Genomic DNA, 12,980 nt, shown 5'->3' on the forward strand with positions numbered 1-12,980 from the left:
ATGTGCTTCACTTTGATAGTTAATCCATAAAATTGCTTTCTACTGTAGCATATAAAATGAAGTATTATTTTATGGACTGGAGGCCAAAGGGTCAATGTAACTTTTTCACACATTTTTAAAGCTCTACGAAAAGTAGTTATCCAATTGTTTTTACTTTTTCTGGTCAGAAGAGTTGGTAACTCTGTTGGAGCCTTGTATTTACCCACCAAAAGCAGTGAAATCTGGTTAATTGCTAAAACCAAGTCTCCTACAACTTCAAATGCTATACTATCCAAGTTTTAAATGGAAAGGGATACCATAATGAAATTTTGGTTTACTGTACCTTTTGATACAAAAAGAACATGCATGTTTGAATTCTTTTTTTTTTTTTGAATTTAGCAACTTTCTGCTTTTAACCCTTTGCTTTCCTAAAAAACTAAGTTAGAATCCAGAGAGTTCAGGGGATTGCGGAAACAGATGTCAAGTCACTTGCACTGTGTATCTATAAATTACCTAATAAATTATTATACTAGTACATCTGTGCCAGAAGGTTTTGTGGTAGGTGTATGGAATAAGCTGCGAAGGCTTGCCTGTTGCCTCTTCTAAACAATTTTATTACCCATTTCAGCCTTTATTACTTAGGCTGATGTTAAAATGTAAGTGAATTAAGATGTGCCAAAATAGAGTGATGTTTAATATAGAGTCTGAAAATTGTGGAAGAAGACACGTGTGACAGTGTGATAAGTTAGTTGACTAGGACAAGTATATAATAAGAGGACAAGGGAAAAAAAAGATCACACCATCTTCCATTTTTTAGAAGAAAAACAATCCTTAAGTTTCCAGGATGGTTTTATTAAAGTCCCATGCTGTATAAACATACAGGTGATGAGAAAAACATTAACTTGAAACATGCACTATCTGGCATTCTCTAAAATACTATTATACAAGTTTTCATTTACTTAGAAAAATATCCACTAAAACAATCACAGTTTTCCTTAAAGATTAAGGGGAAAAAAATGTATTGGCCAGAACAAAGTCCAAGAGAATAAACAAGATTCTGAATTGTATGTCAAAAAAACTGTACAAGGTTGTACATAAAACTATAGCTTACAAAAGCCTTGGGTATAGTAAGAATACTGAATCAAGATTTCCAAAGTTCTATTTACCAGTATCTATTAATAAAATCCTTATGAAATAATTGACTTAGAAAAAGTGAAATGCTCATGATTTCAGTGTATAGAAAATACTAAATACCACTTTCTGAAACAAAGTGTACTCAAAACAGCACAACATGTAGTCTAAATTCAAGGTTTCTGTCATTCATTTAAACTTTGCATATATTGCCAAATGGCTTACGCATCAAATATCTCTTGCATTGATAACTTTTTCAAAACTAGATTTCAAATCATTTTATTTTAATCTTTTGAATTATAGCTAATTTTAAAATCAGTTTTTGGGGTAAATCATGTCATGGGTTTTTCGTTTTTTGGTTTGTTGTGCCTTCAATATTTAAGTTACTGCACTAGAATTTAGTGGTTTGGTGCCTTTCCCATATCTTTTAGAAATTAACATTCCATAGGTATTAAAACAGAGTGACAACTAAGAACATTTTCAGTGAATTTTCATGTTTCTGTAACTAACTAGTTTTGGGGAAATGAATCGTACAATCAAGAAGTTAGTGTGGAAGACATTAGGTTACTTAATTGAATAATCAAACCACTTAGCAGTTTTAAGACCTATACATCATATTAGAAACAGTTTGTATTCCTATTATTTTCCCCTTTTTTGTCGGAAATGAGGCTATGCAACTATTGACTTTCTATATTTTAGTTGGGACAGTCCTTAAGTAACGCTTAGAAAATCCTATTCCAAGTTCTTAGAATGATTGCAATATTATTCTCTACTTATTGGATATAATAAAGTTTCAGATTGATAAGATGTATATACCAGGGGAGCCAAAAAAATGTATACGCGACTTGTATTCATCTTTTGTTATAGGCATATATTGAGTATTACAACTTTAATACAGGTTTTCCCTTTCTTAAAATGTGTATACATTTTTTTTGGCACCGTGTGTGTGTGTGTGTGTGTGTGTGTGTGTGTGTGTGTGTGTGTGTAATATCTCAGAGAGGAGTCAGTTTGTTTTAGAATGAGAATGAAATGATTCACTCACTTCAAACATCTAAATACTTGTGGCCATGAGGCTGCAAATGGGTTTGCCTTGTGAAGATATATAAAGATTAATTTATTTACTACTAACTGATGTTATTCTTGAAGAAAATGATTAAGTTCAGAATTTGTAACTTACGCCGTATTTTAATCTAATCAAGATGTATACTTACTTGCTCCTGTTCATGTAAAGATCATTAGACTTCTTTAAGAAAATAGTACTTTCCAGTAGTAATATTGATTTTTAGGGTAAAGTGAGCTCCTGTGCACATGGCTAAAGGATGAAGTCCTTTTGCTCTCCACGTCAGCCTCAGGAAAATAACCTCAATGAGCAGTTTATTTTTTTACTCACTTCCTAAAATCACCCTCAGTCAAAGAAAGCCAGAAGGGAAGCACTAAGACTAAAGTAACACTTTTGTTGACTAGCAGATGTCACTTAAATATGCCTTTTGGTCTCATGAGTTGGCATGGTTATTAGAACAAATGAAACGGGAAGCTGTACTCTTGATAACAAACAGACTTGGAATGCTGTTAGAGTTATTCTGTGGGGTCTGCAGCCAGAAGTTACACTGTAACTACCATATGCAGGCCAGATAGTCATACTTGCTTCAGGGATTAAGTCACGCTATAAGGTGTAACATTGTACTTGAAGACTTTTCCATTTAAAAAGAAGTTCCACTTCTCTAACTCATTGCATGTTCCAATACCAATTCCTAAATGTCATGAAGTGGTACTGAAAAGCAAGATACTGGAAAATAATCACATTGCGTCACATTTGGTCTTAATATAAGACATCAGAACACGTCTCTAACAACAACGAGTCCTTCAGAATCAAGGCCTGCCTCAGAGTTGAAAAATCTGATGAAATGTGAACAGAAAGGTTACCTGTTTCTCAAGACCTACAGATTTACCTTTCTGAGTGTGTTATTGCCAGAGGTTATTGCAATACTGCTAAATTTTTATAATAGTGTGTGACCTCTTCTGTTTTTTTTGCTCGAGTCTGCAAAGTTTAAATGTTAGTGACAGAACATAGACTAGCTTCTGAACGTGCTTTTTTTGTTTTTTTTTGAAAGAACAAAAACGGCTGTCAGTGAATGCTTTAAGAAAGATTAAGAAAGAAGTTAACTCCAAGATCCTGAAAATGGTTTCCCGTATTGCCAAAAGAATTTCAGTGCTTTTAGCAAAACACTTGCATATAATACCTTAAATCTCATCACATGTATGCACCAGGAAAAAATTTCCAAACTTTGTGGAGATCCCCGTGGGAAATACTGGGGAAACAATACAAATAGAATATATATATATTAAAAAAAAAAAAAAACCACCATTAAGTTTGCATATCTGATGTCAAGATGCTGAGGTAATATTGACTGCTTAAAAAAAACCCCACCAATCTTTGCCTCTGTTATTGCTGCAAAAGACATTAACACTGATTGAGTTACCTTACTATATCAAAAGTGGGAGGGAGGGTTTCATGAACATTTACTACTGTTCATGAGGCAGAATGTTCAAAGCAAGTAAAAGAATGTAAGTAAGTGGAAAAATACAGAACTACAGTTATGGTATTATCTTTTCTATCTGGAGTGAGGGAGGCAGTCCAACCCCAGTGGGGTTTATGATTTTAGCCTTTTCATAGTTGCCCCTTTGTAAATTTTCTAGTTTCCGCCCACTCATTCTATTTCCAAGTGAAGCCTTAAAAATAAAATTCACAAGTTCTTAATAAATAGTTGCAGTTCCTCCTGAAGATGCTGGGTAAAGTGCAGAGAGAAGCACCATTGAAGCCCTCTTGCTGGTTGGTGTATGGCTTTGCCTAAATTCGGATTTGATAGCCCACTTCATTCAGAGTGCTGAGATCAGCCACCTTCTTTTCAGGCAGAGCAGGCCTAAGGGTAAAAGACAGAAAGGGGGTGGGGAAAAAGGGATGGGATGGAGAAAGAACATTTAGTAGTTTCAGGGGCCTGGACTCAGTTTAAGGAACATTGTAATAGGCTTTCAGTCTAGAGTGCCAAACAATTTTACAGGTTGCTGACTGAGTTGGTTCAACTTGAAGCCTGAATTGGGTCACCCTATAACTTCGGAAACCCAGTCCCTGTGAACTTGACAAGGGTCTAAAAAGTCACACTACAGGAAAACTAAAAATCTGAGCCGAATTCTCCTTGAAACCTTGGCTTCCTAGTGTTTGTGCCTTGGGGGAAGCCCAGCAGCTGCAAGACATCTCAAGCGACCCCGATTCGGGCGAGTCTCAGTTATCTCCGACAGAGGTTACTATTCCAGATGTGAAGGTACAAAAGCAGGGTGACTCTTCCGAAAAAGCACGTCAATATGCAAAATCATTCAGTGGCAAAACATCTCTCTTAACACATTTTCTAAAGTACTTTCCAGTTCTTGTGCTAACTGTAATACACAATTACACCTCAACATTATGTGTTCTCCCCTCCCCCATGTGCCCTACTTTTAGAAAATCCAGTAATCAAAAATTCACTTTTTCGAAGATTAAGCTTGAAGTACTCATCTGTATTCCTTGCTTTGGAAAAAGATTAAGTGGGAGTCATTTCCTAGACCAATTAAAATATGATTTCCACACTACCTCTCCGGGTATTGTAACTATGTAAGCATATTCCTTACCCAAATATAAATTAACCACAACATCCATTCCGCCCTTCTTCCTTACTAAAGACACCTCTGATTTCTAGCCAGGCACAGAGCTGCCTACAATACAAACTGTATTTCCCAGCCTCCCTGAAACCTGGACGTGGCCTGGAAAAAGGGGTCGCCAACGAGAATGAAGAGGAAGCGGGGTGTGGCCATCAGCTGCCAGAACGCCTCTTCAAATGACAGCTGGCACGTGCCTTCATCTCTTTCTTTCTCTTCCTTCCTGCAGAAGTGATGGCTGGGGCTGGGCCCTCGAGTGGCACACTAAAAAGGCAGAGCAGTACAACGCCCCCCCACCACCTCTGTTGAGCTTCTTTCACATTATGGGGAATCACGGTGAAGCCACAGCTTCAACTTAATCTTCCCCGTGGCCAAAGCCAACGCTAACTGGTAACGTTTCCCTCCATTAACTCACTAATACACGCAAATTCAGACAATGCTACGCACAGTGGGTGGTGAGGAGGCCTAAGGCAGGTTAGTGTGTGGAGTAAGGAGAACATGTTTCTAGCATGTTCTCTCTAATTCCACTCAGGACAAGCAACCATACCCTAAATGGAGTCCAGAGACTCACTTCTAAGAGTCAGTCTTCTTCCCTGGAACCCTAGGTCCTGTGTAGGCCCTAAGCCACAGTGACTCTTCAGATCTCCCACTGTCTCTGAAAAGTAAGCAGTTCTTGTGGTAACAAGAGGATTCCTTGTGCCGTGGTCCTTGCAGCACCTACCGAGTCGCTCACCCTAGTTTCCGCACGTGCTTTCTTCCTGGCCTGGCACCTTCCTCAATACCAAGTCACACCTCTCCTCCGGAAACTCGTGCTGCCCTTCACATATGAAAGTAATGCTAATAAGACACTAGCTTACTAGTTTTCAGGTGCTGGAAAGGATCTGCACTGACCTATTTTCTCCCCCTCAGTCTTTGGACCAACAGCACCTGCTGGAAAGTTGGTGGTAGCAGGACAGGCTATGGGAAGGTCAAGGGGACCCAAGACGACCCACTCAACCCTGTAACGTGGGCTTTCCCCAGACCCCAGCAGCACCGAGCCACGGGCGAGCCACCCGCTCAGAGTTCTCAGGTGGCCACTCACCTGATTTCCTCCCTGTGGAGCCACTCAGCCCTGAGGAACAGAATTTTCACATTTTTCATGGTTTGTGAGTCCCTAAAACTTCACCCTTTCCCTTTACCCCTGTTCTGCTATCAGCACCCTTGGAAATAGGTACATTTTCACTTGGGGGTCTGGCCTCCTTTTTCTAAACCTTTCCTTAGCACTTCCACCAGTTCCCCTATGCCTCCAGGCCCTGAAAAGTCACCGTTCTAAGCTGTTAGGCCTTCCAATGTGCCAATCATTTTTCTAAGAGGGTTATATGGATTAATTAATACCATCACCTTATGGGGTTGATACCATTCGTACCCATATAACAGAGGAGAAAACAGAGGCACTGAAAGTTACAGAACTTGCTCAAAGCAAACTCATATGGTTAGCAAATGGTGGAGCCAGAGTTTGTCCCCAGAATCCAGAGCCCATGCCCTTAACCATGACACAAACTGCCCCTGTCCTCCTGCACTCCTCAAGGACCCTCCCAAACATCTGAGGATGACACCGTGGCCACTCCCGCTTCCGCACCTGGCCTATGGACTGCCCTCCCGCATGTCTTCCTGTCACCCCTTCAACGTGCAACCCGAAGTTGCCACTTCTGTGAAGTATTTCCTGACTTCCTTCCCTCACAGCCCACACAGCTCCTTGCTCTGTATGCTATGGCATTTCTTTTTGTACGTCGGTTCAGGAGTCCTGCACTTTCATAATCCTGTGCCTGCCTCAGAGATTGAACAACTTGAGAACAGGATCAAATGAATTCATCTATGAATCGCTACAGTTGAATATCCTGAATCTCTCAATAAACTTTGGTCGAGTTCTCACTAACGTGTAAAGGGCTGATAAGGCTTCATTATGTCACCCTTATCATGGGATATTTTTAATTTAACAGAGACAAAGTCCTAAGCTAGGAATCCAAGTCACCATGACAACATTCTAGGAATTAACAAGTAGGAAGAATATGTATATTTTTTTCCTGGGTAGGAAAGGCTTTAGATAACCTCTGAAAGCCACTTGGGGAACCTGCCCACTTGGAAAGCTAAGTAATGACAGATAGCTTGAGGGTTTCCAGAGGAAAGGAACTAGGTTGTCTCTTTCCTCTGTATCCCACCCCGCCCACCTCCCCCTAGGAACCCAGAATCTAGAGGAGGAAACAAAAGTCTAATACTGGCAGGAAATGAGTTAAACTGAGGTTCCTGGTGAACTGCCTGGAAGATGAAACCCTTTCCTTTCACAGCCACACCACTGCCACTGCCTGGCCTGGCGAAGGGCAGAAGTGGGTTAGCACAGCATGCCACCTGCCTGCAGGACCCAGCCAGAAATCCTGTTCAGTCCTTGCCAGCTCCTCTGAGGGCCAGAGCTGGGTGAGCTATTGTGTGGGGAAAGGCCTCTTCCAAGGGCTCCCCGGCTATAATTAGAACATTGCAAAGGCATTTATTTTTCAGAAACACACGCACCAGGGCGATGATTCAGCCGGGTTTGCACTTGCCCAGAACCTTTCATCAGATCTGGGGTTATATTTTAGACGGAACGATATGTTTCTCAAAACCCCTCCCCAGTCCAAATAAGGGTTTTCCTTTTGAAAGGCTCTCAGGCCTTCTGTTTTGGGGGAACAGGGATCTCTAGGGAACTTTCTTTTGATGCATTTTGTGCAAGGAAGGAGGGGGCACACAAATGGATAATCCCTGCCTCATCTGTTGTCACACCAGTGTATCCAGGATGAACTAGAGTGACTGCTTGACGGTCTGATCCCAAGTCTATCCTGAACCCCAACCTCTGGCCTGCATTCCAGGGTCAGCTGTGACAGAGGCTGTTGGCAGGGGGGTAAGTTGGGGAGGACAGGTCGTGGTTCCACAGAGAAGGTATTCTGTGAGAAATCCTCCTAGTATTCACCCCCGCTCCCTAAACCTTGACAGTCCGGGGAGAGTGGACCACCTCCTACATGTGCCAGGCAACATACCGTCCTTCACACAGCCTGAGGCAGCCTCAGTGAAGAGGAAGAGCTCAGCTGGAGTGGATGAGGGTGTCAGGGAAGCCACAAGAAGCCTCAGAACCAGAAAGTGACAGCAGCATATTGGGGACCAAAGTGGGGAGCACATCACATCCTGGGGCTGAACATACAAATTGGCATGTGTCTGTGTGACACTGGGTTTAAGAAAAGAAGCAGTAAGTGGAAGGAAAGCCTACAGGGTTCCCCCTAAACCGCTGAGTCCCTTTTCTGTACCTCTGATCAAGGGCTGTGTTGGGGGCATCTCCTCTCCTCACTTCTCAACGCCCCCCACCTCCTCTGCCCGGCTGTTGTTGGGCGGGACGGGTCAGAGGGCCTGAGTGGCAGCCGAAAAGCAGGGCTCCTGAAACTTGCCTGCTACTCACTCATTCACAAGGATTTATTAAGCAATACTTTGTGCCAAGAACCTTCTAGAACCCAAGAACCTTGGGGTGACCAAGACAAAGAGTAGTAGTTTCTGCCCTCAGTGGAGCCAAAATCCATTCCCTTTCTTCTGATGCAAATTTACCTCTTGCTTCTCCCCTTCGAGTGTAAGATAATTCAGGGACATGGCCCATCTATGTCCACTTGGGGCTGCCTGATGGGGGCCACCAGTCAGTCCATCCATGCTTCTTCTCCTGTCTCCCCCGACGGCACACTACCCTTTTGGGTGGGGGTGCACATGTCCATGTGTTCACATGCACTCACCCTCACACACAGACACACTTTGGCTGTATTCTTTGTGAACTCAGGAGTCTAGAAAGGGACATGCAGTAAATGTGCCACTCTACCATTAACCTCTTAATCTGTTAAGGATGTGAAACAGATTAAATCGGGATGGTGCTGCCCAGCATTTACAAGTCAACCGGAGACCCCAGGCCCTCCTCTTGTCTAGTGTGGCAGGAATCAGGGCAGGCCAGGCCCCGATTCAGGACTTCTGGCCTATTTGGGTAGGCCGGCTGGAGGAGCACTGGGGTAGAGGAGTGGTTCCTTCACACCTGTCCCCCTCCTTCAAGGCCAGTCGTGCTCCTCACTCACATTCCTCACTTCCCAGGACGGCAGGCACCCCGCTGGCAGCTGGCAGGACAGACAGCTGAACTTGCTTTGTAAATAGGCCTCAGCTGAGAGAGATTTGGCTCTGAAAAGACTCTCCAGCCCTTTGCCCATTCCTTCAGGCTTCCCCAGGCGGGAGCCACAGGCCACTGTCTGAGATTCCAGGGCACACCTTCAGGGCTCTGATTTCACCTCTCCTTGCTGCGACAGAACCCCGCTAGGAACCCTAACTCTGACGATCTGCAAGAGTCAGCTCTGGGTGCCCTGGGCTCACTCTGCCTGTGGTCTCCCCTGATAAGGCCCATCACTCCATCTCGGTTTCCCCAAGCATCCCCAGGGGCCCTGGCCCATGTGAAACCCCGTGGGGAACTAAACTGGGCATTCCTCTGCGTGGGAAACTACTTTCTCTGGGCTTCTGGAAATAAACTTTACATCATCTTGGCGGTTTTACTTTACTTTTCCCTCCATAGCCTTTCTAGTTCTCTCTCTCTCTCTACCCCTTTTATCTTCTATGCTAAGGAAATTTTCTCCTTTCAACCCTTGGGGACCTTTTCTCGTTTGGGATCTAAAGACAATGACTTCCTGCTGGGCCCTATTCAAAGTGACTTCAGTGTGGTGAGCACAGGGAAACACTGATTCATGACCTCATTAAACAGCACCAGACTTGCCCTCACTCAGCCAGATGCCTGGAGGTATCTTCCTGATCCTTCATGACAACATGGAGCGGGAATTGCCATTGACCAGCTTGTGGCCCAGCAGGGAAAGGAGACCTCATCTTAAGGTGGGGCTTATTGACCTGGGCAACCCTGAGGGTGTCAGGCAGGGTGAGCAAAGCCCAGGAGAGCCACAGCCGCAGAGACTGTGACATTATGATTTCAAATAAGAAATATATGATTTGGTCTTGCTCCCGTTTCCTACATGTGAAGAGCCCTAGACGCATCTTTTATGGTGATGAGGTGACTCTGAGTGGACTCCCGGATGGTGGCTGGTCACCAGAAAGACCAAGCCATGATTAGAAGCTCGGACTTTTCAGCCCACCGCCCCTTCTCTTAGGAGGGGGAAGGACTGAAAATGGAGCTAATTATTAGGTTGGTGCAAAAGTAATTGTGGTTTTTGCAAATTTTTTTAACATTTTAAACCGCAATTACTTTTGCACCACCTAATATCAATCATGCATTTGTGATGAAGCCTCCCCCAAAATCCCACAAGTACGGGGTTCAGAGAGCTTCCAGGCTGGTAGACACATCCATGCTCAGAGGCCAATGCACCCAACCCCACGGGGACAAAAGCTCCTGCACTTGGGACCCTCCCAGACCCCACCTTATGTATCTCTTAATCTGGCCATTCATCTCCTTCCGTTATCATATCCTTCAATAAACTGGTAAACTTGAATGTTTTGCTGAATTCTGTGAGCTGCTCTAGCAAATTAATTGAACCTGAGATGGGGGTCATTGCAACCTCTGCTCTATAGCCGGTCGGTCAGAAGCACGGGTGATAAATTGGTACTTTCGACTAGCGTCTGAAGTGGGGGCAAGGAGAGGCAGTCTTGTAGACCCGGGCCCTTAACCTGTGGGACCTGACACTATGTCCTGGCAGATAGTGTCAGAACTGAATTCAACTGGAGGACACCAAGCTGGTGTTGCCGAAAATTGCTTGGTGTGGGGAGAAAAACCTCCACCTATTTGGTGACCAGCCGTGTCAGAAATGAAGTGTCCTGGATGAATAGTAAAGGAGACGCACAAGAGAGAAACTGTAGAGAAGAACTGGGGGGGTTTTCTCTATACAGAAGGACAAAAACTGGGCTTTCCCGTACAGAGAGAGAGAATGAAGAAATCAAATCAAAGAAAAAGAGAGGAAAATAATTATGAACAGCAAAGAGGAGCGGAGGACGGACAGAGGAAAACAGGAGCCGATGAGAAAGAAGAGAAAGAGGTTGTCATGCATCCTCAGGGACTCCTGCCCAATTTAGAAGAATGTTCCACACGGTCACGCCAATGGGTAGGAGCTGCTTTCATGCTAACACAGGCAGTCCAGCCAGAAAACCACTGTCCGCTCATCCCTACGCTCCCAGGTTCAGGTCACAGGCAGCAAGCCAAGAGCCCTGGGCGGTCAGAGATGCAAAGGACCCCAGAGGGCACTCGTGGTTCTCAGTGGGGGTGCTGTAGCATTGTAGGCAGAACAGTTCTTTACTGGGGAGAGTGGTCCTGAGCTTCATAGGACATGAACCATCCCTGGCCCCTGGGCCCTAGTGGGGAGCACGCTCTTCACTTCCCGTCCCACCGCATTTCTAGCCACTCTCCCCCAGAGGGGATCCTGGCCCCTGTTGAGAACCACTGTGACCACCCCTCGGTGAAGAAAGAGCTACAAGGAGACTAAGGAGGAGGACTGTGGAGGAGGAGGCTTATTTAAGTTCACAGAAGACCTTTTAAACATGGATCTCAACCTCCTCCTCCCTGTCTAAGAACCACAGGAAACAACTCTACTATTCTGTGTGGAAGGTGCTTTCAACACTCCTCGGGGAGCAGAGGATGAGCAAGGATTGGTGGGTGGAGAGTAGAGGAGTCTCTGTTTCCCTTTTGAAACTTTGTCTCAGCTGCTGCTACTGTGTTTCCCCGAAAATAAGATCTAGCCAAACCCTCAGCTCTAATGCCTCTTTTGGAGCAAAAATTAATATAAGACCCGGTATTATATTATATTATACCGGGTCTTTTATTATTTTAAAATAAGACCGGGTCTTATATTAACTTTTGCTCCAAAAGACGCGTTAGAGCTGACGGTCCGGCTGGGCCTTATTCTGGGGGAAACGCGGTAGTTGCAGCCATCGCTCCTTGCCCTCCCACTCAGCTGCCTCTTGTCAGCCCAGTGACACGGAGCCTCCTTTCCAGAAGGATTATTCAGACAAGTACAAAAATGGAGAGGAATGCAGGGCTGGAAGTCGCTCCAGGTGTAGGGAGGAGGGGGATGGGGGCATAAAGCCACTAAAATTATCCACACAGATGGGCTGGGACCCCACAGCTGATGGGCCTCTTGCCTGTTATGGTCATTTGCCACCCTCTGGGCCACGCCTCAGCTTCATGATGGCACCCAACACATTTAGAAATGACTTGATGGCCTTACGTAATGCGGAAATAATAACAGTGACAGAGTCACCGAACTCTTCCGAGTCCTGACTATTCTACAGTAGGATTCCCAGAGATTGGTGGAGTTAGTGGGTCATAACCAAATTGGTTACTTTCTCATTTCCTTGCCCAAAGCAAGATTACATGGAGAAAAGCCTGCTTGGTGAAGGCCACGGGTAGAAGCTGAGAAGCTGCTTTTCTCCAGACACAGCCCTGGGAACCAGGGTGTCCGGGTACTATGGTGTAGCAATGGCAGAAGCAGGGATCTGGAGAGGGAGGGAGGGGCTTGGTGCGTCAGTTCTTCTTGTGGTCCCCACCTCTCTCAGCCCTTCATTTTACTCTCTTCCAACATGGCAGCCTCTGTAATCCCTTACCCAGCCCTGCAGCTCAGAAATCAGGGTGTAGAAGAAATTAGGGAGAGAATCTTCTCTCTTGTAACACCTCAATCCATTCTGAAACTTCAGCCAAAATATTTGCCATCTAGATTCCCTTCCCAACCTCCAAGCGTGGGGAAAAGAGAAAAGAAGTGGCGAAGGCTTCCATCACCAACAATAACCACGGTCTTACTGGATTTGCTCATATAAAATTGTCCACAGGAACCTACAAGCTACCTGCGCTCCCTTGATGGTCAATGTCTTCCAAAGCCAACTGGCTCTAATTGTGGAAAAAAAAAATCCCCAAATTCTGACCACTGAGAGGAGTGTATGAAGAGCTTCTGGAATTAGGGCTCTGCCCAGGAGAAAGGGCTGTGGGGACAGGACATGGGTCAGGGGGTTCAGGGGCTGGTGGCAGCCACTCTTCACCATTTTGGAAAAGGATGTTTTCAGTGAACAATGAACCATCACCTCGGTGCTCCTGGGGTCTCCCTGCTGGGCATGGAGGGAGGAGGGGGATGGAAGGGAATCCCCATCTTTCTGCAGGTCTTCCTTCCCGA

General features: G+C 44.8%; 1 protein-coding gene across 1 annotated transcript in view; it reads right to left on the minus strand.

Annotated features, from left to right (window-relative positions):
• Positions 1-84: 84 nt before the first annotated feature.
• The window catches only part of VASH2 (vasohibin 2), a 39,020-nt gene continuing 26,124 nt past the window's right edge, over positions 85-12,980 (minus strand). Inside the window, exon 7 of the mRNA XM_033093411.1 lies at positions 85-4,031. Within this exon, the coding sequence (XP_032949302.1) occupies positions 3,959-4,031 (73 nt within the window). The 3' untranslated portion in view covers positions 85-3,958. The remainder of the gene's footprint in view (positions 4,032-12,980) is intronic.

Source organism: Rhinolophus ferrumequinum, chromosome 22 (assembly GCF_004115265.2).
Source record: "Rhinolophus ferrumequinum isolate MPI-CBG mRhiFer1 chromosome 22, mRhiFer1_v1.p, whole genome shotgun sequence".
In the NCBI taxonomy this organism is placed as follows: domain Eukaryota; kingdom Metazoa; phylum Chordata; class Mammalia; order Chiroptera; family Rhinolophidae; genus Rhinolophus; species Rhinolophus ferrumequinum.